General features: G+C 55.7%; 1 protein-coding gene across 1 annotated transcript; it reads left to right on the forward strand.

The window, feature by feature from the left end:
• Positions 1-3,999: 3,999 nt before the first annotated feature.
• On the forward strand, positions 4,000-22,981 carry UCK2 (uridine-cytidine kinase 2). Its single transcript, XM_066192097.1, has 7 exons — positions 4,000-4,230; positions 13,593-13,752; positions 14,754-14,850; positions 15,660-15,802; positions 19,909-20,006; positions 21,877-21,925; positions 22,556-22,981. The coding sequence occupies exons 1-7, from the start codon at positions 4,132-4,134 to the stop codon at positions 22,693-22,695; spliced, it is 786 nt and encodes a 261-aa protein (XP_066048194.1). The 5' UTR covers positions 4,000-4,131; the 3' UTR covers positions 22,696-22,981.
• Positions 22,982-26,209: the final 3,228 nt, after the last annotated feature.

Raw genomic sequence — 26,209 nt, forward strand, 5'->3', positions numbered from 1 at the left:
CTTTTATTGAGGCTCCAGCGATTACACCTGCAGCAGCAGAACTAGACCAAATCCGCGGGTTTTAATGGGGTGAGGAGACCTAGAAAGCAGAAATCCAGAATAGGAAACGGGGCAGGCGGGGAAGGGCAGGTTTGTGCCTGTCCTTACGTAACGGAGGAGTTTGCTGTCGCGCTGTGGGATTACACGGGCAGGGCTGAGGGAAAAACAGGCAAAGGAAAAAACCTACCGCCCTTAAATTAAACACGCCGTTGAGAAACAGGGCGAGGGACTGCAGCTCGGAGAAAACAGCGCAAGCAGCGAGTGAGGGCGTGAGGTCAGAGAGCAAACAGCCTCTCAAGGAAACCAGAGAGCCACGTGTGTGCAGGTGGCTGAGTCAGACGTCACACACCGCAGGAAAAGTCCCAGCAACCCTGTCCTGCCACGGGGGACTTGCTGCAGCATCAGGGCAGAGCTGAGAGCTGGGTGTCAGCAAAATGGGACCCGGAGCCATCGGGGAGACAGGGATGAAATGAGGGTGGGTATTTCAGTTCGGGGTGAGCGGCAGGAAGATGTTGGCAGCTGGTGATGTGGCAGGACTTGTGATATACAGAAAAAATTCTTGCCTGTGAAGGTGGGGAGGCTCTGGCACACGGTGCCCAGAGAAACTGTGCCTGCCCCTGGATCCCTGGAAATGTCCCAGGCCAGGTTGGACACAGCTTGGAGCAACCTGGGACAGTGGACATTGGAACGAGATGAGCTTTAAGGGCCTTTCCAACTCAATGCCTTCTGTGATTCTATATTGTTTTGTGCCACCTCATGCAGTTCCCTGTGCTGTAAGCCGTCCTCCACCCTTTCTCCCTCTCTTTAGAGCTCCCTGACTTTCCTGGCTGTGAGATGTATCAGCGTCTATCAAAGCAGTTATTTGAAATCATTTCACTTATGCTGCTGTGGGAAATGATTCGCATGGTATCACTTATTGATACTGAATGGGGTTTTTTTGGCAGATGCAGGCCAGGAGGAGATGGTCAGTGACATGAACCTCTTTCCTCTGCAGTGTCCCTGCTTTGAACTGGAGGTAGAGGTGACAACAGGCTTTTTGTAATTTCGTCCTGTCACTTTGAATCACACCGGGATCCTTATCAGCAGATCATTTTTTCAGACAACACACGGCATATTACCCTCAATGGCATTTCCTTTTCAAAACAGCATTCTGTGCTTTGATCAATGTGTAAAGGACAGATGAGAGTTGGGTGCTGTCTGATTTGATCTATCAGCCTGGGATATGAGAAAAAGGAAGGCATTTGCATAATGCATCTCTCTGGTTACATGAATCAGGGGCTGGTGTGGTCTACAAACATTCTGGATATAGAAGTGGTAATATTTATGGAGGCAACCTTGAAACCAGATTAGAGAGACACATAATCTCAGCAGGTTTCATATACTGCAGTCTGCAAACTTAAACTGAACAAAAGGTTCAGCTGCTTTGCATAGTGTGTTAGTGACCAGCAGCCGGTAAAAGGGTGTGTAAAATTCTCAGTTTTGAGGAAAGGTGCCATCTGAAACTAATTGGGACTTGGATTTGGTTCACTTCTAGTTCACAGCCCTGGCCTGGTTTTGAAAGAGCCATTAACCCGACCTCTGCAAGTTCTCCGTGTGTTCTGTATAAATAAGCCCTGGATATCCTTAGCTCAAACCCCTCCAGGGCCCATCAAGAGGCATTTACTTCTCCTTCCCCCTGCAGGTGTGTCAGCTCCTGCCACATGTCCAGCAAGAAGGGGACCTGGAGGTGAAACACCATGATGGGCATCCTACAGAGAAGCTCAAGACTGGGCAGCACAGCCTGAAACAGATGCAGCACAGCAGAGGGTCCGGACTGTCCCCAGGCAGGGCAGCAGTGAGGGCAGGCAGGAGGAGAAGCGAATAATCTGGAGTTCTCAGTGTCCTGAGGGGGTTTTGCCATCCAGAGACAGCTGTGTCAGCCTTGGAGTAGGAAAGAAGAGCTGTGAATAGCTCCTGGATCCCAATGGGGTGTGCAGGAGCTGTGCCCATGGTCAGCGCTTGGAAACTGGCCTGGGGCCATGGGAATCCACGGGAATTCATCCCTGCAGGAAGTTCTCATCCATATATAGCACTTCCTTCCCTAGCAGTGGCTTCATGCGGTACCATTCTCCCATGGCATTGCTGGAGAGGATTGGCAGCAGTGGGCAGAGGAGTCAGGGCTTCCCAGGAGATCCTCTCTCACATCCTGCGGGATGAGGGCTGGGACATGGGACCTGTCTGGCAAACATCACACCTGTTTTGCTGTGTTGAAGTAGGGAGTTAGAAACCTAAGTGAGAGTTCTGATCCTCTCTGAACAAGGCTGGGAAGAACCTTGGGGCCTTGCTTGGGCTGGCTCCTGCCCCACAACAGGATCAGCGCTACTAAACACTTTCCATACAGGAGCATGTCTACTGTTGTTTTCTTCTTTTATTTTTCTTAAATCCTCAGATTTAAAAGTGAAGAGTCCTCACTCTCCTTAAACAACCTTTTCTAGGATTTAACCATTTTCAACCCTAGAAAATGTCCCTGAATTGCCCTTGTTACAGTGTTGAGCTGGCAACATTTTGTTTTAATCCCTACCAGTAAAAGAAATGTATTCCCTTTCTGTTTGTGGCAGCCTTTTATATATTTGGAAATGGTTATCGTGTCCCCACAGCCTTACAGCCCAGGAGAGACTTTCCCCAGACTAAACATGGATGGTGCTGCAGTCCTACAAAGCCAGACCTTGGGCTGCTCCCGAGACCCCACTGGAGTCTCTCCACCAGGCCTCACCTTTCTCAAAACAGGATACCTGTGGATGTTTATCTGCCCCGATGGGATGTTTGCCTTTTTCGCAGCGGCATCACCAACTGACTCTTTGATCCACACTACACCAGATCTTTATCTGTAAAAGGCCAGGCCAGCCAGCAGGTTCCTATCTCGCATTGCCACAGATCGTTATCACATTTGTCTACCTATTGCCAATCATTTTTTCCATTTTGCTGAGGTCATTTTGACTTTGAATCCTGGCCTCCAGAGTGCTCACGGCTCTTCCCAGACAGGTCCCATTTGCCAAAGACATAAGCATAATCTTTATTCCTGGATTTGGGTCCTTAATAATAAGTTATGAGTGCTTGCAGGACCAGGACCCAGGTGGGGTGGGAGAATCAGAGTCATTACATTTGGGGAAGACCTCCGAGTCCAACCATTGACCCAGCACTGGAACGGTGTCCCCAAGTGCCACATCTGCATGGTTCTTGAACATTTCCAGGAATGGTGATTCCACCATTTCTCTGGGTAGTCTGTTCTAAAGCCTGACCACCCTTTGGGTGAAGAAATTTTTCCTCATAGCCAATCTACCCACCCAAACCTTGGAATAAGTTGAGGATATTTCCTCTTCCCCTGTCTCTTGTTACCTCTTCCCCTGTCTCTTGTTACACGGGGGGAAAGGCCGACCCTCACCGGGCCACAACCTCCCTTGGGGCGTAGAGTAACGAAGCTCCCCCTGAGCCTCTTTTTCTCCCGGCTGAGCCCCTCCAGCCTTGTGCTCCAGACCCTTTCCCAGCTCTGCTGCCCTTCTCTGCACACGCTCCAGCCCCTCAGCGTCTTTCTTGTCGTGAGGGGCCCAAAACTGAATCCAGTTTTCGAGGTGTGGCCTCACCAGCGCCCAGCACACGGGGACGGTCACTGCCCTGGTGCTGCTGGGTCACACTATTGCTGATCCGAGCCAGGATGCCCTTGGCCTTCTTGGCCAGCGTGGGGGACAAATAACGGAGGTTCTGCCGGGGGCCGCCGCGGTGTGGTCCCAGCGCTGTCGGGGAGGAAGCGGAGCGGCCAGAGAGGCGAAGGGAGCCGGTGCGGGGGCAGCGCGGGGTCCGGCGGCGGCGCGGCCGCAGCGCCTTTGTCCGCGGGCGGGCGGGCGGGAGGGCGGCGGCGCGGTGCGGGCCCATGTGGCCGCAGTGCCGCCCGCCGGCGGGCTGGGCCGGAGCATGTGCAGCTGCGGCAGCACCTGGCAAGGAGCCGCAGCGCCGGGGATGTGAACCAGGCGGGGAGGAAGGCCCTTGACTCATCAGATAAATCCAGCCCCGCACGGCGAGCGAAGGCGGAGGAGGCGCGGCGGCGAGCCGGGGAGGATGGCGGGGGACAGCGAGCAGCGGCTGGAGGAGCAGGGGCAGCCCAGCGGCGGGGAGCCCTTCCTCATCGGGGTCAGCGGCGGCACGGCCAGCGGCAAGGTGCGGGGGGCCGGCGGCGGAGCCCCGCCGGGGCCGGGGCAGCTCCGCGGGGCGGCCCCGCACGCCGGGCGCGGCGGCCACATGGCAGCGCGGCGGGTCCGAGCGGCCGCCCCGCCACGTGCGCTGCTCCGCGGCCCGGCCGCGGGCTCGGGGCGGGCGCTGCGGATGCGGATGGAGCCGGGGCAGGGCTGCGGATGGAGCCGGGCGGGCTCGCCGCTTGCCCGGGCGAGGATGATTCGGCGGTGGGAGCGCGGCCGCCGAGGCCTCTGCCCGGGCGGCGGACGGAGCCCCGCGGACACGTGGAAGGGGGTGTGGGATTTACTCTCTCCTTCTCTCCGGCCGGGATCTTGTGTCCCTCTGTGTCAGCGGGAAGAGGGACCCGGCAGCGGGCAGAGCTGGGGGCTGCGCGGGAACAAGGGTGGCCCCAGCTCGGCCGGGGTAGAGGCGGCACCTCCCCTCCAGAATCTTTCCTGCGGCTGTGGTCAGCGCTTCCCCCGTTCCCCTTCACCTGCACCGACCCCAAGGGCTGCTCGCCCCGCTAAGCACCTCGGGGGCGATGTAGTTTTTAAATTCCCCCCCCCCCCGTTCCCCGCCCCCAATGGTGTCGGTCGTGCATGGGGGTGCCCTTCTCTGCCCAACTTTAGGGTAGCAGGAGCGGGAATTCTGCAGCAAATGCTGACTCACAGCGGCAGAACGACCTCCTGGCTGCTGTGCCGGGAGGGGCTGGCCCTTGGCAGCGGCAGGTGGGAGCGGAGCGGGGCGAGGGCTGCGGGGACGGGGCAGCCGCCCGAAGGGGCAATGCGGGTGTTCCCGGCACGCTGCTACACCCAAACTGCAGCGCGGGGCAGCCTTTCGGCTTTTCAGCCTTTTATTTTCCTTGTTTCATCCAATGCGTCTGTCTGAATTTGCTTAACCTCCCTAGGTCACTTTCTTTCTTAATAGAAAAAGGGAAAATTGCTGCTTTTTTTTTTTTCCTTCTTATTTAAGAGCACTAAAAGCAGCTCCACAGCTCATCAGCGCTCCCATGCAGGGCAGCACGTTCTACCTGTATTTTGGAAAGGATGAATAGATTTGGAAGTAGCTATACCCGTGAAATATTTCTTGCTGAGGAAACTGAATGTGGGCTGGCACAGAAGGATGAGCCTTACATCTCCGTGTTGATCTGTGTTTGGAGGGAGATCCCTCCTTCTCTTGAAGGCATCACCCAGCTGCTGTACCTCAGCCCAGTGTTTCAAGCACGTGTCTCTAAGTACCCTATTGATTCTTGGGCTGCTGTTGCTGCTTGCAAGGGGGGAAAAATCCAGCTGTAACAGGGGAGGGATGGTGAGGGAGGATGCAGTCTCCTCCGGTGGGAACCAAAGCTGGATTGTTCCTGCAGTACAGCTCCTGGTGACTCAAACACGCTGGGTTTGTCTGTTCTCTGATGCGTGGGTCTGCCTCTCTGTAGTTGTCCCAATAACATCGTGTCTGGCGCTGCTGAACTGTTATGTCTCTGAACACTGTGTCTCAGGCCCACAAGGTAAAAGCAGTGATTATGGTACAATGCACCACGGTGGTGCTCAACTTCAAAGTGAAAATGCTCAAGAGCAGCAGGCTGCCCTAGGAAAAAAAAATAGGGAAACGGTCCTTTCTAGCAAGGGAGATGTACTAACTGGCTTTTCCTGTCTCTCAGCTTTGATTCTCCCCCTCCAGTGACTGCTGACAACCTCTGTGCAGTGTTGCCATTGAAGGTAATCCAGCAGATCACTGCAAAGTTGGTGGGACAAGGCTTCAAGAAATATGCTGGAGAAACCTCAATCAACAGGAGAAAAGGCGTGGGACTTGTGCCCACAGCCCCTCAGATTCACATTTGGTGCAGCTGCAGGGCAGGGATGTGGGGGCCTGTCCCTCACCTGACTGGTGACAGTGCCCTGTGCCCGGTGCCGCAGCACATTGCGGGAAAGCAGCAGTGGGGCTGATGTGGTTTGTTGAGCTAAGGGCTTGCCTGCAGCCAAAATCCAGCCCAGGGGCTACCTTGCTGATGTGCTGGCTCTGGGTGAAAAGTGAGTGCTAGCAGGGAAGTGAAGTAGGCACCTTTCCCACTGGGAAAGCGACAAATCCATCCGATGCCCCCTGGCACCAATTGGGGGTTGTTGTCGCAACACACCCCTTTGGCAGCACACCAGCCCAAAGATAACCCAGGGAATTTGCCTTCCAAGGCCCCCTGCAGCTCCTCCCACTGCTGCTTTTGGGTCTGACATGGGGATAATGGGCTCCACGGTCCCCTCCATCCCTCTTGGTGTAGCAGCACGGTCAGGCTGTGGAAGGATGGGATTGTGATTTGTAGCTTGCCACGACTTGTGTGGTGCCCTGGGGTAGCTGGTGTTGGAAGCAGCCAGCCTTCCCAAAGAGCTGGGGATTGTTTGGCTGGTGTTCCTTAAATCTGTGAGAACTCAAGTTCAAAGGCTGAGTGCTCTTCCCTAGTGAGCAAAAGAGGCTTGAGCAACTTTGGCCACTCAAACAGGGGTAGAACCCTGAGTGCTTTCCAGGTTTTTGGCTCTGGAAAGAAAGCTGGGCTGTGTTGGGAGCAAAACTGGGGGAGCTGCAGAGGTCCTGGGCAGTCTGGGACACCGCAGCCTCTGTGAGGGCAGTGCAAGCTGCACAGTGGCTGTTTTGAGTCAGCTCAGCTGGGACAGGCTCCTGACAAAAGAAAGAGCTGTCCCCTGAAATCCAGGCACTGTGCAGTCTGGACAAAGCGTGCTGTGGTTTCCTGGGGTGGAGATGACTTGGCATTAAGACCCCCATCCTGTGTCAAACCTGAAGAGGACTGCAACTGCCTCATTCCCTCAGAGAGATTCCCAAGGCTGGTTGTCGCATTTTCTTTCACTCTTTCTGTCCTCAAGTGCTCTGCTAGAGTCCTTGTTTCCCTCTTACACCCATGGCCTTTGTGCTACCAGCTTCTTCCCTTGCCTCCTGCAAGAGATCTCAGACTACCAAGGACTCTGCAGCGTATAAGGCAGGCAGCCAGGCTGCGGGCTGGAGGAAAGTTCAGCAAACTGACTGCTGAGATGAGCTGAGAACTGTTGGGATACCTCCTTAAGCTCTTGCTGTGTCCTCACTTCAGCTGAGCTGCTGGGACCTGGCAGCTCTGCCAGCAGTGCCTGGAGCAGCTTGCTTCCAGCAACAGCAGTGGCATCTGGTGCTGGGGTGGCTGCAGGGGTGGGGAGAGCTCTTTGAGCTCAGGCTGAAGCATTAATTGTTGTCCCCACGTGAAGTGAGGTACTGATTGCTGCCTTCCAACAGGAGCTTGTTAAGAAAACACAGATTTGTAAAGGGCTGATTGCTTTGGTTGGCTGCTCATCGCTCAGATTATACTCAGGGCTGAGTATGGGTGCCACTGCAGCCCTGTAGTTACATCATTTGGGTCTTGAGTTAGCACATCAAGTTCCCAATGTCTGTTTGAACATGCAGCCTCAGAGTTTCCAGCCTGCAGAGCACCAAGATTGCAGCCTGTGTTCAGCCAGGTGTGCTCTTGGCTTACTCCACTAGGCACTTTGAACACTGGGGAGGCTGGCTGAGGCTGGAGGAGTGAGCCAGCCAGGAGGCTGGAATTGCCCAGCCAGGGTGGGACAGCCCGTGGTGCCCCCAGGGAAGTAGTGGTCTGAGCTGCATGGGGCCGTTCATCTCTGCATGGAGCCTCTTTGGTGACAGAGCTCAGTCCTCTGCCACAGCAAGGGCTGAGGTCCCCCACGGCAGCCCAGGGGTCGCTGCCACAGTGTCACCACCTGGATGGCTGGCAAAGAAGCCCAGGGGAGATCCGGGAATGGCTTTCCCGTGGGAGGGGGACTAACAGGAATTGCAGCAGCCCTGTGCCGGTTCAGCACCATTTCCTGGTGACGTTCGTTTGTGGCTGGCAGGAGCCCTGCATCACAAGGTCTGACTAGTTAAACACTGGTGTCAACGTGTGCTAGAGACTCATCAAACTTTCTAGTAGAACGTTGTTCTGTGCCAGCCCTGATCAGACTGATCCACAGGACGTTTTGATGGGTCAGCCCTTTCCTGTTACTGATGGAATATGTGCTCATTATGGAGCCTGCTTACCATAGTCCCGTGGGCTCAGCCAGCTCTGGGCTATGGAGTTTGCAGCAGGGGCTGGAGAAAAATATCCTGTGCCTAAAACCAGAGGATTGGGAGGGATTGTGTTAGAGGGTTTGTTTTCCTCCCTGCATGTAATCTGTGTTTAGAGCCTCTGTGTGTGCCTGTTTATGCTCCAGCCCGGGGTTGCTGATCACATGCACAGTGTCCCAGGGTGAGTGAATAGAAAACCTGGCTATCCCACTCCTGCTCTGGTTGGCCTGTAGCTCACAAAGGGAAAAGGCAGGATGGTGAACCTGCCTGGGAATGCTCTGGGTGGAGGCCCAGGCTTTTGGTTCAAGAATAGTAAGTTTCCAGTTCTAGTGTTGCCACATGTACGTGCTCCCATTAGCACCGGAGAGGATGGTGTGGGTCATGAACTGGCTGTCTGCAGCCACAGGCATTTGATAGATGCTCTGGGACCCATCCCAGTTTGCTGTCTGTTCTGTGTGTCATCCCAGTCCAAGCACTTCCTGGTACTTTATAATTACCATCACCTTCAGGAAGAGACCAACATCTGTAAGTGGTGTGCTGCAGGAGATAAGGGCAGCGTGCTATGGAGGACAGCAGAGAAATTTAACAAATAATTACAGTGGTTCGTTATGTTTGAGCGGAGGGAAAGTCCTGTCAGAGCACAAAACTGGAGGCTGTTTTATCCGCAGAGGTGTGATGAGGACACCCCAACCAGGCTGCTGCAGATGCAGAGCCATCGCCAGCTCCTGCCAAGCCAGCTCACAGTCAGATCCTACAGGAAGGGTGTTATGGCAGTGCAGTCCGTGGAGATAACCTCTGGGCTCCTCTCCCTGGTGGGCTGTGACTGCTGCAGTCTCTCCTTGCTCCTGGTTGTGCTGTGGGCCAAGGGCATTGCTCTGTTGGGGAGGGCTGTCCTCATGAGCAGCAGCCTGCAGTGATGGCAGGAGGCTGTGCCTCTCTCTTTCCATGCTTTTGGCACAACACTTTTCCTCCTCCTGAGGGATCTCACAGCTTCAGTGTTTCTTCAGGGCTGGAATCACTTGATCTGGCTAAGTCACTTTTGCTGGGTGTCTCAACTAGAGTCTCTGGGGAAAAGGGGAGGTCCTCCTTGCAGCTGGAATGGGAACTTGAAGATCCCTCTGCAGTGCCGGGCTCCTTGGGGATGGACGGGCTGCTCTCAGCGTGCGGGTTTTGGCATATCCACCTGCACAAGGCTTAGGAGTTCCTGCTAGCCCAGCACAGGCCTTGCCCTCCTGGGGCATCAGCTGTGTCCTGGCCCCTTCTCGTGGTGGTTCCTGGTGGGTGACTGTGGCACTGTCCATCGGCTTTCTCCTTAATACCTGTCGGAAGTCGTAATTCACTGTCTGAAGTGGAAGCCATAATTCTCTGAGCAGAGCTACCCAAGAGGGATTGCGGGATAATCTGCATAATAATGTCAGGGAATTAGTCAACTCCTGAAGAATATTTGAGCAGCTGGCTATAGGCCACGAGTGAATGTGAATTAAATATGTAATTAATGTGTTCCAAATAAATGTCAGGGGTGTGCCTCCAAACACCCATCTGCTGAGTTTCTTCCCCTGTGTACCACCTCCTTTTGGGAAAATGTGTTGGATTTCTTCCCCAGGTGTCCTCTGCAGAATAAAGCTGTACTTCTTCCTTGAACACTGGCTGGTTGTGTGCTTGGTTCAGGGGAGGAGTCCTGCAAGGGGAGCTGCAGCTGCTTCTGCAATAACCTGTTGGAGCTCTGGCTGACACGGTGCTGTGCTGATACCTTCCTCCCCACGAGCTGGGAGATGTGGGTTGGTTTGCACAGCTTTGCCAGGGAGCAGCTCGAGCACAGAGCCTGGGGGAGTGCAGCTCCGGGGGTTTGCTCCAACCTGGAGCTGAGCTCCCCTCACTGCAGCGTGTGGGAAGTCGTGGCAGGAGCCAGGGTCCCTCCCTGCTCGCATGCTTGGAAAATCCTGCTTCAGTTCCATGTGGCTACCATGGGAAAGGTCTGCTTGGCAACCACGGAGGCTCAGAGTCTGCTGGGTCCTGGTTATATTTAGTTTTCCCGAGTTCTGGAGGAGGGGAAGGCTTTTGCTTGAGAAAGCATCCTGTTGTTGGGGGTTTGCTGCGGCTGAATCACCGTCAGCATTTGCTTTGGCTTGTGGCAAGGTGTGCATGGATGAGGTGGACGTGGAAAAGGGGCTGCGCAGAGACGAGGAGCTCTGGCATAGCTGTCATGTTCCTGCAGATGAGTTGTGTCATGTAAGGCATAGCCAGTGATGGGCTTCAAATCCTCCAGCTTGTATGCTAGGGTCAAGTCACCTTACTTAAGTCATCCTCTGCACTCCTGGGCTTCTTGCAGAAGAACCAGTTGTCTTCTTCCCTGGGATAAGCAGTTGGGAATTGGCAAAAGAAGGAATCTGAGCCCAGGCTGCCTCTTCAAGTGGGTGCCAAGTGCACGTTGTCAGCATGTCTCCTTCATCCAGACTGGTGCATGCTGACACAGTACTTTGGAGTCATGCTCTGTTCTTGCTCTTACTGGGCATCTGTGGGTCTCCCCAAAACCTGGCAGTGCTGATTTCCAGTTATTGGTGGATCTTTTCACAGCCACACATACATGCTGTGCTGCTTTGGGAGAAATGGGTTTAGGCAGGGAATATGTCATTTATTTGGGGGGACAGTTCCTGAGGCTGGGAGTTTCTGTTCCCCCTATGTAAGGGAGTTTCCAAGGTGTGTGTTTCTGGTTTTTCTTCCTCCTTAACAGTGGGTGTTTATCAACCAAGGGGGAAAAACAGTGTATCCAGCTGTGGGAGTTGTTCAGACTGGCATCAGGGACTGCCCCCCATGAGACACTGTTGTTCCTATCACAAATGATAGCGAGAAAAGGAAAAACCTTCTCTTGGACCTTGCTGAGGTTCACTGCCCTACTAAGGCAAGCTGAACATGCCCTGGCCCACAGCTGCAGGACCAAGGTGACAAGCGTGCCTCTTCCCAGAGCCAGGAGGTGATGTCCCTGCTCACCCAGGCGGTATGGAATGCTGAAACTGAGCTTGGTCCTGAGAGCGGGATGTCCTCATGGTTGCCTTTCTCCACCACTTCTGCCAGGTCTCCAGAGCCCACCAGGGAAAAGGGAAGGGTCCACTGTGTCTGCCAGGTTGCTTTTTCCAAGGGGCACCATCTGCCCCCGAGCCCTGGATGGCAAATGCAGCTGGGATACATTTGTCTCAAATGATTTCATTGCCAATACACACACTGAGGTGCAAGGGGAGAGAGTGAACACAAATCCATGTGTTGCTTTCACTGATTCAGAAGAAGGAAGTCCTGCTCCCTCCCCTGGGCTGGGGAAAGCAGTTTCTGGTGCAGATCCACGTGGAACCTGTGGATCTGTCCGGGTGGCTGTGCTGAAAGGTGGTTTGTTCCTAATGTTCTGGGAAGTTTGGTGTCCTCAGCAGCTGTAGCTAAGGCTGAACCCTGCTGCCCTGCATCCCGTTGCTGCATGGGCAAGCTGTGCTGTGTGGGGGAGTGAGCAGGCAGGAGAAGTGGAAGAAAGGCACTGAACACACCCTGGTTTTGCAAAACCTATAGGATACAGCTGGATAAGCAGTGGGGCTGAGGCAGGCCAGAGAAGGATTTGGGGAGTGGGAAAACAGGAAAGGGAGAGCAGGCTCCGGCTTTGTCTGTGTGTGCAGAAGGGCAAGTGACTGGCACGGACTTGCAGGGCTTTGTTCTGGGTGGGAGCAGCTTGCTGCAGGGCAGGGCTGCCAGCGTGGCTCGGGAAGCATGACCTGCCCACTGGGAGAGGCAGGAGAAGAAGGTGGGATACTCAGGGAACCCCATCCCTGACCCAAACCCCAAACTGGTGTCCAGGGCCGCCCGGACTGCCGTGGATCAGCTGGAGCTTGTTCTCTCCGCAGCAGAACTGTGTGTGAGCCTCTCCAGCCAGGCTGGGGATGACTCACAGCCCAGTGGTCACAGCCAAGTCAGGGCAGCCTGGCCTAGAGGGAAGAGATGGTCTCTGGAGACGGGAATGCCGTCAAATCTTCCAGCTTCTCAGGCAAACAGCCTTGCCCTCTGCCGCCAGGGTGACCTCCTCTGCCAGGCGTGGTTCCCCTCCCTGTTCCCTCTCACCGGTGCACTCTTCAGCCCTGCAGCTGGAGGTTGCCAGCCAGGTATGGAGCAGATGGTTGAGCCATCTGGGAGGTGGCAGGCTGGGGTAGGCATGTTGGGGCAAGCACGCTGCTCTTTGCAAGGCACAGAGCTCAGCAGAGCACTCGTGGTGACCAGGGCCAGGAGCAGCTCGGCTGGGCACCTGCAGCCAGTGTGATTCCCTGAGTGGGAGCAGCTCCCTTTGGCACCAGGAGCAGCTGCTCTGGATGCCATGGGGCAGGAGCAGAGCGCTCCCCAGCCAGCCTGGCCTTGGCTGTCGCTGGCTGCCAGGCAGTGATGCAGTCACCACCAGTGCATTGCACAGCGGCCAGGGACTGCCGTGACTAAGGAGAAGGGACTGCAGCAGGCTGTGGGATTTGTCCCCAAGCCGTGCTCCGGGTCGTGTCGCAGTGGCGGCCACGCCGCCGGTGCCGGCAGGGCCGGTGGCAGCCACCCTCTCCCGCCTGCTCCGTGTGGAGTGCCGGGTGCCCGCTCCCTGTGCCAGCAGCCCTCGGCAGCCAGGGCCACGTGGCTGCTCAGCCGCTGACTCGGCAGCGCCCTGAGCCTCGCTGTGCCAGCAGGCACCGGGGTACGCTGGCTCCTCCCAGCCCTGGCACCTGTGCCAGAGATCCCTGATGAGGTCCCACGGCTCTCTTCCTCGTGTCTTCCCATCCTGGGCTTTGTTTGCACTCCCTCTGAGGACTCTCTCGTGCTCTGGTGGGGTTTCTGGGCTGGAGCAGAGCTGGGGGAGCCAAGACTGCTTTCTCAGGGAGGAGGCTGAGCCCTGGTGCCCCACGGGGAACTGCCTGGCAGGCTGAGTGCCTGGGGCCCCTGGGCGTGTGGCTGAGCCCAGGCAGGAGCTGACTGTTTTCTGCTGCCACTTGTGCCCAGAATAGGAACTGTGGGCAAGCTATAGGGGCGGAGGAGGGGGTGGCAGGCAGCAAACTTGGTGCTGCTGTCACACTAAAGAGTACCATGGTGATGCCTCTGGAGCACTTTTCCCTCGGTGGCTTTGGAAAACCAGACTCTTGGCTGGGGAGGTGCAGCAGCAAGTAGGCAGGAATGTTACCTGGGGACATCCTCCATGTGCCACGTAGATGTAACTTGCTGCTGATGCCCTTCCTTTGCTATTCCTTTCCTAGTCATCAGTGTGCTCCAAGATTGTCCAGCTGCTGGGCCAGAACGAGGTGGACTATCGCCAGAAGCAGGTGGTGATCGTGAGTCAAGACAGCTTCTACCGGGTCCTCACCTCGGAGCAGAAATCCAAAGCACTCAAAGGCCAGTTCAATTTTGACCACCCAGGTGAATGGAGAACAGCACTGGGGCTCTGTGGGGACAGGGCTGGAGTGGGATCCCCAGCTGCAGCAGCAAAGAGCCTGCATGGACGCTGGGGCTCTGAATCCTCATGGGTGGCTTAGTTAAGCTCTCGTGGAGCTGGGTGCATCGCTGGCAGGGTGGCTGGGACCACCTGTGTCCCCCCCCCCCCATCTCTCTTGGGAAGGAAATGGGGTGGAGTGTTTGGAATGAGAAAGATCAGGTTATGAACCCTCAAACTCCTTAAGACCCTCTTCTTCTGCCAAAACATCCCCCAGTTTGAACAAAGTTTTCGTAGAATCGTGGAATCATTGAATAGTTTGGGTTAGGAGGGACCTTAAAGGTCATCTTGCTCCAATACCCTTCACCTGGAGCAGGCTGCAAAGGAATGGATTGATTTTTGGTGCAGCTGAGTCAGGCCCGGAGAGATCTGGCCTGGCAGAGTCCCTGGAGCCAGCAGCTCCATGTCCCTCCTTCAAGGAGGGAACCAGCTGTGCAGCTGCTCTGCAAACCCTTCCACTGAGGGGCCCTGCCCTGTTACTACAACAGGGGCTCTTTGAACCGTCTCTGGGCTCAGTGGGGAAATTCCAGAGCTGCTGTCCCCTCATCCCCACGAGGACAATGACCAGAGGCAGCGAGCACTGAGCAAACAGAGCCCTGTCTGTCTGGCAGCTCAGTGCTGGAACACTGCTCCAGTCTCTCTCCAAGGGCTGGAGCCCTGGAGGAGATGCCTTCCTGCGCCTGGGCTGTCAGCACTGCTGTACAAGGACGGTATTGATCTCTGCAGGCCACATCCCAGGCTGGTGCAGAGCCCTGTGGCTCTGGCAGAGCTGGGCCTCGCCTCATCCCTGGGGAGGTGCAGGGCTTTCCTCCCGAGTCTGTCTGTCCCCAGCGCGAGGTGCCAAGGGCTCTGGCTTGGGCGAAGCTCAGCATCTGGTGGGTGGGAGAGGTTGCAAAGCTGCCTCGGGTAACGTTTCCTCTCTCCTCAGATGCCTTTGACAATGAGCTGATCGTGAAAACGCTCAAAGAGATCACAGAAGGGAAGACGGTCCAGATTCCTGTCTATGACTTTGTCTCCCACTCCAGGTCTAACAGCTGCTCCTGCCTTGCCGTGCCTCCGCTAACGCCCCGCGGCGCCGCACGCAGCCCTGCCCTCCCCAGACTCCTGCCCTCTGCTTGGGTGCCTAACCTGCCAGCACGCAGTTTCCATCCTAACTCCTCCAGCCCCTGGTTAGAGCATCGCAGGCAGAGACAGGCACAGGCTGAGGGTCTGGAAAGCTGCGTAGCCATCCAGCAACGTCCAGGCATCAGTGCCGAGGGATTATGACCTCCCTTCTCTTCCCCTGTCCATGCCTGCTCTCCCCATAAACGCAGTGTTTGCAGCTTTAACTCCAGCCTCAGTGCCAGGAAAGGAGGAGGACAACAGTTCTTGCTCCTGTAACATTCCCCTTGCATGTGTTCAGCTTGTTTTTGCATGCCCGTGTTGGTCGTGGATGGTGTGGCTCTGCTCCGTTTCCCACAAAAGCGCTGTGCTGTCAGGGCAGTGCTGCCTGCTTCCCAGGGAAGCAGAGCTGGCCTTGCAGGTTCCCATGCTTAGGCTTTCCTGGGCTTCCTGGCTTGGCACATAACCCTTGTGAGCAGCGGCTGGCCGAGGTAGGGGGAGAAGGGCTAGTGTGCTTCCTGCTTTGCTGTTTATCCTTCCAGGAAGCGTACGTATGCCTTGGATTCCCTCCACGGCGGTGGGGTAGGTCTCCCCTCTCCTCGGTCGCCCCCCTGGTGCAGCAGTGGTGTCCCAGGGTTGGAGCAGTGCTTAGGAGCACCGCTGCTTCCCCCCCTCCTGTGCTTTTGTTCCCCAGCCTCCCCCAGCAGACTCTGACTGTGCTTCCCCCGGGCAGGAAAGAGGAGACGGTGACGGTGTACCCCGCCGACGTGGTGCTCTTCGAGGGCATCCTGGCCTTCTACAGCCAGGAGGTGCGGGACCTCTTCCGCATGAAGCTCTTCGTGGACACGGACGCAGACACCCGGCTGTCCCGCAGAGGTAGGGACACAAATGCCCCTTAACTGCTCTGCACAGCTGGTCACAGAGGCAGGTGACAGTGGTGACAGTGACCAGAGCAGAACTGCAGCTGGCACAAAGCTGCAAAGAGCCGGGGAGCTTTTCCTCTGCAGTGCAGAGTGTCACTAGGGCAGCTTGTGGCAGCGGGGAGAGCGCTTTGCTCTGTGTCTCTTGGGATTCAGTGGGATTTTTGCTGCCTTGGCTGCGATTCCTCCTTTGATGACTGCTGAGCGTGCCGTGTCCTCGCACGGCCCCGTGGCACCAGCCCAGTGCCAGCAGCTGAGCAGCAGCTGCTGCCAGTCAGCAGATGCCAGCAGGGAAGGGTGCAGTGGGCAAGGCAGAGCATCTGGACAGTTCAGTCAGAAGGCAGTGCCTGATCGATCCACTCAGGACCTGGGCTCTGGGTGTGCTCCGAGGATGGCATTTGGGCCATGGTGTCCACCGTGGGTGGCGCAGATGGGGAGTCTGGTCGTAGGTTTGTGCTACCCAGTGTGGAGCCTTTATGTGGTACCTGGCACTGGGGTGATGGTTTGGAGACAAAAAGCCCTAGAAACCAGTGTCCCTCTCTAGCACTCCCCATGTCCTGCTGGCTTGGCTGTGGGAGGGACACCCACGCAAGAACTGCATGACTCGAGATGCCCTTCATTTCTAAGCAGCCTTGAGGGGTGGGGTCACTGATGCCGCACCTCCTGAGTGACTAAAAAACCATCTGGGGACTCTTGGGGCAGAATTCACTTCTGCTGAACTATTCCTACCCGTGCCTGGTTCTGACAGGCTCCACAGGGTGCCTGGGGATGCAGAAGATGACGTAGAGGAGCAGTCCCTTCCAGAGCTCTGCACTGTGACGAGGGGAGCGCGTCTCAGTGCGTCACTCTGGGACTGTTGTGTGTGCATGGGACTGTTCCACTCTGCAGCGGAGCTGGTCTTGCCTGCCCTCCTGCTGTCAGACACATGCAGAGCCTCCTCAGCGGCTGGGGTGTCATCAGCACCGATTACATCTCCTTTTTTCGAATCCCTCTTGACCCTGCCCACTGTTCTTGCATGACTCATCCAGGGAGGTGACAGCACAGTGAGATGTGTTATCAGGTCACAGATATGCACTTGCAGGATCCCAAAATGTGAGACCTAATTCCTTGAACTGTGCTGTGCAGGAGCTCATGGCCAAACTCAGCCACGGGGTAAGACTGTGGCGGTGTGACCCCAGCCAGCAACTCAGCCCCACGCAGCTCCCTGCTCAACCTCCCCGGGTGGGAGAGAATCAGAAGGGTAAGAGTGAGAAAACTGGTGGGTTGACACAAAGGCAGTTTAATAAGTAAAGCAAAAGCCACAAGGCAAGCAAAATGAGGAATTTGTCACCGTTCCCGTGGGCAGGCAGGTGTTCAGCCGTGCCCAGGAAAGCAGGGGCTCCGTCGCGTGTAATGTGTTTTGTGTTCTGTGGCAACACAAACACCATCACTTTGAATGTCTCTCCTTCCTCCTTCTCCCCCCAGCTTTATATCATCATGTATGTGGTGTGGAACAGCCTTTGGGTCAGTCAGGGTCAGCTGTCCCAGCTGTCTCCCCTCCCCCTACTGCTGGGGTGGGGTGAGGAGCAGCAAAGGCCTTGGATCTGTGTAAGCACTGCTCAGCAATAACAAAAACATCCCTGTGTTATCTACCCTGTTTTCAGCACACATCCAAAACACAGCCCCACACCAGCCACTGTGAAGCAAATTAACTCTATCCCAACCAAAACCATCACATTCTCCACCCCTTTTTCCAGACCACTTAAATCATGCTCAGGTCCCACAGTGTCCAGTCCATTCTCATTCCCCACCTTTGGTGTAACACACGTATATCAATCCCCTAGTTTATGGACTTCTGTAAGAGAGCTCCTAAGTGTCCACTGAGTTAACTCAGTCCCTGGCTTTGGGCTCCATCTGTGCCAGTGGTCATTCAGGACAGGAGACGGTGGTGTGTGGTGTGGAGTTACTGGGTCACTGCTGTATTCACACTGCTTCTTGTAAGGCTGCTACTTCTCCCACCCACCATCAATCACTTGCAGAAGGGCAGCTTTGCTGGTGGAGGTGCTGCTGTCTCCTGGTTACTGCAGCTCATTGTCCTTCTGGTAGGAATCTGGCCATTTCCCTGCCATCAGCAGTTGGTAGGACCACTGCAGCATCTAATCTGTTTACTGTATGTCTGCCTGTCATTTCTGGGAAAGGGGAGCCTGTGTAAGAGGTGCCAAAGGTATAATCATGTCCCTGGAACGTAGCTGGAGGCAACTCATAGCAAAAGTTGGGATCTTGTGTTGTGATGTGGCCCTGAGTCATCTTTCTGTCCCAGAAGTCCTAAAGGGTTGCAGTAATTGGGTTTTCAGCGGGGCAGCAGCAGGAGATGAGGTTCCTGGAAGTGCAGCTGACAGCTCAGTTAATCAGTAGTGCTGGAGTTCAGTATGTGCAACTCACACTGTCCCCAACTCAGCACCCCTCCCCAGAAATTCTGCTAGCAGAGTGCAAGGGGCAAGGTCTGCCAGGTACCTCAAACAGGGATCCATGGGGATCAGGGACCTAATTCTGGCTAAGCTCCCTCACTGCCCTGTCCTTGGCCAGTTTCCCTAAAAAAAGAAACCAGGTCCAGTGTCACATGCACGTTTTGGATCCAGTTTGAGGTTGAAGCCTGCTGGCTTCAAAGGGGTGCCGAAGTGTCCTTGGGATATTTACCTGCCCTGCCAGCAATCCCTGTGGACAGGGTGCGTGGTCTTACCCTGGGCTGTTGGGACCTGCTGCCTTGGGGCCAGGTACAGGACAGCAGGTGTTTGACTTGTGTTTGGGGCGATTGTCCTGCTGTGGTGTGCCCTGGGAAGAGGCAGGAGAGCTTTGCCCTGTCACCCCAGCCCCTGCACCCCAAAAAATAAGGTGTGGGACCCGGGAGACAAAAATGTTATATTTTCTCTGCCTCTTTCTGTATTGTTCGAGCTGGGGCTCACTGCTGCTCTCTGGAGAAGCTGGCTAGTGCAGCCTGGTTCCTGGAGCAGGCAGGGAGCTGGCACCTGTCCTGCTGCCAGCCCTTTTTGCCCGTCACTTCCCCCGTGCAGGGCTGTGAAAGGCCACGCTGTGAAGCTGCTGGCCGAGGGCAAACACAGCCGTGGGGACAGCGCCAGCCCAGCAGTGTCCTGGCCCCGGGAGCACACAGGCAGTGCCTGCCCAGCAGGTCACACAGGCTGGCAGGGCAGTGCTGTGCCTTGGCTCTGCCTGGGACGTGAGGGAAGGCTCATTCCAAACCCAGTGCCAGGCACTCACATCCTGGGGAAAAGCCAGCAGCCCCCTGGGGACAGCCAAGAGCCGTCTGCTGGGCCACAGGGCTGCCTTGGCTCTTCCCTGCGGATTGAATTCCTGCTGAGCTGGGGCGCTTGCCCGCGCTGAAGTGGCTTCAGACTGGAGATGGCCCTGGCCCAAAGAGCTCATGCAAACAGGCTGAAAGGCCTGAGTGGCAGGACAAGCAGGAGGCCAGTTTGCTCTCCTGCCTTCGGGCTTCCTCCTGAGCTGACCTGCCCCAAGCTCCCCCTCTGCCTCTGGTTCTCCTGCTCGGCTGGGGACAACACAAGGAACCTGGCAGAGCTGTGGGTGAGTTTTACTCTCCTCACCTCTGCAGATCTGAGTTAAACTTAAAGGGCCTTAATGTGTGTGTGTGGCTGAGCCCCACTGCTTTTCTATTCTTTGGGCACCTCTGCACTGGGATGATTGAGAGAATGCCCAGTCAGGCAGGACGGAGGGGCAGGAGGGAGGCAAAGCCAGAGACTGGGAGCACTCAGGGCTGGGCTGGCACGGGTTACAGCTGGAATGTGCATGCAGAGTTGGGAAGGGCCAGAGGCTAAGAAAAGCTCTTGGTCAAGTCAGCCAGCCCTTGGCTCCCAGGAAAACTTGGAAGCAGGTTAAAAGCGTGGAGCTGGGCTGGGATGTGCTCAGACACATGGACAGCAGCCTCCAGGAACAGGGATCTCAGGCAGAATGTCTGGGTGACTGGCCACATGCTGTACTCACTGAAGGGAAAGGGAGTAGAGAGATTTGTGCCTCAGCTCCTGACTGTGCCTTCCACCTTCCCCTCAGTGCTACGAGACATCAGTGAGCGGGGCAGGGACCTGGAGCAGATCCTGTCTCAGTACATCACCTTTGTCAAGCCTGCCTTCGAGGAGTTCTGCCTGCCGGTGAGTGACACCTGTGTGAGGGCTGAAACAGCTGCACTCTGTGCCCAGAGCCCACATCAGCCTCCTGTGCCTTGCTCCCTCTCTGCAGGCTCTGGCCAAGGCAGGGGTGGCAGCGCTGGCCAGGGCAGGGTGTGATGGGGACTGTTTATACAGCCACTGCCTTCCTGGTGAGATCACCCTTCCCTTCGGGAAGGCAGCGTGGCCAGAGGAATCTCTCCCTGTGCAAGGGCTGACAAACCCCTGGGCAGCTCAGCCTGGGAGGAAAGATCCTTGCCTGTATTCAGCTGGGGAATGGGGGAGGTCGCTGCCCCCAGGCAGGGTTTGCTGTGTCTGCCTCCTCTTTTGGGCTGTCCTGCCTGCCCTTCTCACCCCGCAGTGCTGCTGGCTTTATGCTTGGGACAGCAGTGAAGCTTCTTCCTTCTCAGTTCAGTGGGATTCAGTGGCCTTGCAGGTTGCATTTCCTGGCTGGTGAGTGGCCAAGGTGACAAGGCCTGGCTGGAGAAAGGAAACTCCTTTGGGAGCTGATAACAGAGGCAAGGCTCCCTGGCAGACAGGGACTGTGTGGGGGAATTTACTGCAGTCCTGCAGACTTGCATGGAAATAGCACGTTTGCAGGTTCAGCCATTGCACACCTTTCCTGGCCCTCACGGAGAGGAGCCTGTGCCCTGGTTCTCAATGCTTTTCAAGCAGATGTGGTAGTTATATGAAGATTTTTTTTATTATTCTGGAGGAAGTGAGCCAGCAGAGTCCTGAAGCCTGGGAAGTGCTCGGCAGCACCACAGGCAGGAATTAAACTGTGCCTCCCATCTTAGGAGCATCCCTATGTCTGTCTGTCTGCTCAGCCCCTTACCTTAAGAGGGACTGATTCTGTGCTACAGGATCTTTCCCTGGCTCTTGCACAGCTCCCTTTTTTCAGTCTCACTCAGCTGTGGCTCTGGGGACCAAAGCCAAAGCCCAGAAAGGCTTTTCCCAAGAGGCTGGTCCAGCTTGCAAGGCTCTTCTTGCAAGTCCCCAGCAGGATAAATCCACAGTTTAACAAAGCAGCAGATGCTGCATCAGGCTCTTCTGATGAAGAGTCTGTAGGAGAAGAAAGTGTGAAACAAGGAGGCCACAAAACTGCCTTGTTTCTATCCACAGCTTTTCCATGGTCTGCTCCCATTTCCATCCTGGTGTAGGCTCAGCTGCAGAGCAGCTGCAGGCTCAGCACCCACTGTTGCTGTTATTTGACTCCTAAAGCAGCCCTGGGCCAAGTGGTCCAGTGCTGAAACGGTCCAGCATATCCTGGTGATTTTTGATATGTCTGGAAGCACTTGGAGGTGTCAGGTGATACCCATCACCCCAGCTGGCTTGGTGGGGCTCGGCTGTCAGCTGTAAAACTGACACAAACGGGGAGGAAACTGAGACTGGCACCTGCAGGTGAAACTAGGTCAGGACTGGTGTCCTCAATCACACCTTCTTTGCAAGTGACGTGGTAGAGAGTTCTCCCCTCTTCCCAGGAAGGTCTCGTGGCTGTGCCCAGGCATGCCAGCTCGAGCTCTTGGAGCAAGTCTGGCTTGGATTCAGGGGGAACAATGTTCCCAAGAGCATCAGCTGCTGGAGTCGTGTGATTATGAGGCTTCTTAATTGCAGGTTTTGGTTAGGGTGCTTCTTTCTGGCTTCTGTATGAGCTCATGAAAACGGAGTCAGGGCACAAAGCATGGCCCTTGAAGCACAAGCAGGACACAAATAAGAGCATCCAAAATGTACTGTCAGCAATGACATACCTCCCATGGGTCTGGGTAGGGCATGGAGCTGCCCCAGGGAGCAGGGACAATGCCCCAGCCCGGTGTCTCCACTTTTCCCTGTAACACCGTGCTCTCTTTCCTCCTAGACCAAGAAATATGCTGACGTGATCATTCCCAGAGGAGCAGATAATGAAGGTAAGCAGCCAGACCCTGCTGTCCTGCCCTGGCAGTCAGATTTGGGCTGTTGCTGTTGCCCTGGAGATAGGCTGGAGGCAGCAGGACCTGCTGCAGAGGGGACTCAGGCCGCTGCCACCTGAGAGAGTGCTGCTACCACCGGTGTGCCAAGATGAGTCTGTTCCCTTTGCTCCTGCTTGGAGCATTAGTGACTGGCAGTTTGTGTTCCTCTAATGCTTCCAGGCCCACCAGAGGTGTGGGGCTGCTGCCACAGCCTCCAGCAAGAACCTGGAAGGTGGTGCTGGGTATGTGGCCCTGTAAACACGGCCTTTTTAGCTGTCTCAGTGCCTGGCTTGTGTGGGGGCAGCCCGAGGATAACCTTCAGCCCCTCTGGAGCTTGGTGGCTGTGTCTGGTGGCACTGTTAGCTGACCCTGGGCTGACCTGACTGGAGGTTGGCTCCAAAAAGGCAATGTGCAGCTGGGTCAGCCTGGCTGGGATCAGCCTGACCATGTGGCTCGAGGGGCAGAGGGATCAGGTCCCAGGGGGACAGGAGGGGACAGCAGTGGGAGGGCCAGCAGGGGCACAGCCCTGCCTTGTCTCCGGCTGGTTTGCAACCATCCTAACGCCACCTCTCCCCCTTTTGCTCGCAGTGGCCATAAACCTGATCGTGCAGCACATCCAGGACATTCTTAACGGAGGACTCAGCAAACGCCAGAGCAACGGGTACCTGAACGGCTACACTCCCCCGCGCCAGCGGCAGCCCTCAGAGTCCAGCAGCCGGCCCCACTGACCCGGGCAGAGGCGTGAGGCCTGGCCAGGCCCCTCTGTACATACTGTCCACTCGTTCCCCCCTTATCTATTTAAGAAACCAGACGGAGACGAATGCCTTTAATTTTGTATGTTGGAATTTGCCGAGTGAGAAGCAGCCGGTTGCTCGGGAGCCCGGACCACCCTCAGCTCCCCGGCCCTGCTCAATAACTCCTCCAGCACGGAACCGGCTATAAATCTCTATAAATATAGAATTGCTCTATTTTTGTGTAAATGCAGAATAACGTAAAATTACTTGCCGGAAGGAATCTGCCAGGCTCGGTGTTGGCGGGAGGGACTGGGAAAGGGGGTCCTGAGGGGTGCTGGTGTCAGGATCTTCACCTCAAAGGAAGGAAGAGCTGTGGTGTCCATCCTGGGGAAGGGCAGTGGCACCTTGAGTGTGTTACACCTGGGCTGGGTTTGTCTCTTCCTACCATTACTGTTCAGGTCCAAGCAGCCTGGTTTTGGCTGGCAGGTGCTGCACAATGCCTCTGGCAGCTGGGGGAATGATGTGAAGTATCTCCCCTTGACTCTCTGCAGCTCCAAGTCTCAGCCTTTCAGCAGCATCCCATTCTGTGCCTGACACCCCTTCCCACCAGAGGCGTGGGGCTGCTGCCACACCCTCCAGTGAGGACCTGGAAGGTGGTGCTGGGTATGTGGCCCTATAAACACAGCCTCTTTAGCAGTCTCAGTGCCTGGCTTGTGTGGGGGCAGCATGAGGATCAGCCCCTCTGGAGCTTGGTGGCTGTGTCTGGTGGCACTGTTAGCTGACCCTGGGCTGACCTGCCTGGAGGTTGGCTTGCAGGTCAGAGGCGTGTCTCTTTCCTCACTTGGATCAGTTCTGCTCTTGTAGGGGGGATTTTGGGGTTTATGAGGCATGGTTAAGGGGCAGTGGCTGATTAGAGGCAGCTGCTGAGCTGCCATTCTGAAGGGCTCAGCAGTGTGTAGTGGTCCCTGGGGTGCCTTGCATCCCCATGTAGGACATCCACAGGTCCCATCTGGGTAGTGTGAAACGGGGTGCCCAGCAGTCCTCTGCTCCCTGTTTTCAGAGCATGATCTTGCCTGTCCTGTGTCCCTTTCACTGTCCTGGGGGAGGACACTGTCCCTGCAGTCTGCTGTCCCAGGGGCTGCCCAGGCAGTGCCTTCCCTTCCCCAGGGTGAGAGTTAGTCTCTCCTAACCTGGTGGTGCTACAGCAGCCATGTCCAGAGGGGCCTGGTGGGCTTGTCCTGCAGATTTAGGGATGCCTGCAGAGGCCTCCTGCAAGGTGGGGCAGTTTCGCAGGGGCAAGGGCTTGGTGGGAGCCAGTGGAGGGGGTTTGGTAGGATGGTAGCCAGCAAAGATCCTTCAGCCAGTGCTGTTTAGACTGACTTGCCCTACCAAACCCAAAATTTCACAGGCATCCCACAAAGCTTGGAGCAGAGGCCCTTAGCCTTGCTCCCTCGTGGTTTTTTCATTCTTTCCAGAGCATTGGTTTTGCTCTGTGGTTAAGAGTTTAATGGACCATGCTGCATTGCTCTCCAGCCTGACAGGAGCTGGGACAAGCTTTGGTCTTGGAGAGAACAAGAAAGGAAACACCTCCCCCCAGTGACTGCTGCTGGGGCAGACTCATTCCTTCTTGCTCTGTGATGAGGCAGCCTCTTATCCCTCTCCCTGTCTGCCAGCACACCAGCTTTGCCACATCCAAGGGCAGGCACCGCCTGACTCTGTGTAGGTAAGAGGGACCAAAGCCCTGCAGAACTGCTGAGGCTTCTCAGGGCTCATGCAGAAGACAAGACAAAATACCGGCCTCCTCTCCCCGGTGAATAAAGACGGAATAAATGGATGCTGGTGTTGTCTCCTGTTTGGTGCTGCACGGTGCTGATTGCAGTCCCAGGATAGAAACAGACTTGGCCAACCTTGTCTGAGTTCTGCAAGTCTAAGCCAGACCTGGAGCAAAGCTGCTGGCACAGATCAGTCCTTTGGTGAAGAAGGAGGCAGCAGCTCTGGCTTTTGGCTGGTCCCCCCCACTGTAAGGCCCAAAAAACTCACCTGACAAGGCTTTGAAAAGGGCTGATGGTTGTAGATGTGCTCTGCGTTAGATGCACAGGAGAAATACTGACAAGGTACCCTCGAGAGGTCAAAACAACCAGAAAGACCTTACCGGCAAGTGTAGAAAATCAAAGAACTTTGGCAAAAGGTTTAGAGCAGCACATGCTCAACATAAAACACTCATCTCGGAGCATTAAATTGGCCCATTCAACTTCACAAACTTGAGGCCCACTTCATTTTAACTTACTTATGGATTCCAAGAAGAAGGAATTGGAGGAAGAAGAAAGCAAGAAAAGATAGAGAAAAGGACTTACACTGCTACCCCCTCCTGGGTTGCAGAGGTGTTCCATCTGATAAAAAGAGGAGATAGAGTCAAGACCTGTGCTCACCTCGAGTTCAGCTTTAGCTGCTCCTTAGCCTTCCTGGGCCCTTGCCCCAGGTGGGTTTTCCAGTCATTTGGGTTGGTTAGGGCTCCAGGGGCAGGTGTGGAGCCTTGCCTCTGCCGTGCCAGGGATTGGCAGCGCTGCAGGGCTGGGATACAGCCTCTAGGGATGGGGGATGTGCAGAGCAGGGCTTTACCTCACCAGGGCAAGGCCTCACCTGCCCCTTCCCCCACACACGTGCACCCCAAAACGTCTCAAGACATCAATCTGTCACACTCAGCAAGCCCTGGTGCACGTGTGGCTTGGGGTGCTGTTGTGAAACCCCTCTGCTCTTAGACCAGCACAGGTGGACAAGTTCAGGCCTTCCTAGTGACTTGAATAAATGCCAGTCATCAAAAGACCTCACAGGCAGGCTGGCATTAGCACCAGCAGGGTGCCAGGCAAGGGTGGGGGGGTTGCTTTTAGCAAAGGGATAAATCAGTTTGTGGCAAAACACTTGATGCCAGCATGGATGCAAAAAGGGGAGGTCAGGCTTAAACGACCTGGTAACCCTTTGAAGAAACGACTGGCTTGGTGGGTGAGGGAAGAGCAGGGCACGTTGTCTACCTTGGCTTGAGCCAGGCATTCGATAGCATCTCCTGTAATGTCCTCGTTGTGTTGATGTACAGACTGGATAAACCCAGAGGCAGATGGAAAACTGGCTGACAGACTGGTCCCAAGCGTGGTGATCAGTGGTGTGAGGTCTGGTGGAAGAACTTGTGTGACTGGGTCCAGCCCATGTGACATCTTCACGGAAGATCTGCATGATGGAGAAATGGACTGACAGAAATGTTTTGATGTTCAGCAAAGGGAATTGCAACGTTCTGCACTCAGGGAAGAATGATCCCACGTGCCAGTACGTGCTGGGACATCTGGAGAAGGCTGTGAGGGTCCTGGTTGTCCTGGAGCCAGACAGCAGAGGGCTAATGGTATCCTGGGCTGCTTTAGGGGCAGTGCTGGGTTAGGATGATCCTTCCCCTCTGCTCAGGTGCAGCCACACCTGAATGCTGTGTCCACTTCTGGGCTCTCCAGTACAGGAGCTCCTG

Source organism: Chamaea fasciata, unplaced genomic scaffold (genome assembly GCF_029207755.1).
Source record: "Chamaea fasciata isolate MVZ Bird 193981 ecotype frontalis unplaced genomic scaffold, bChaFas1.0.hap1 SCAF_10, whole genome shotgun sequence".
NCBI classification, from domain to species: Eukaryota; Metazoa; Chordata; class Aves; order Passeriformes; family Sylviidae; genus Chamaea; species Chamaea fasciata.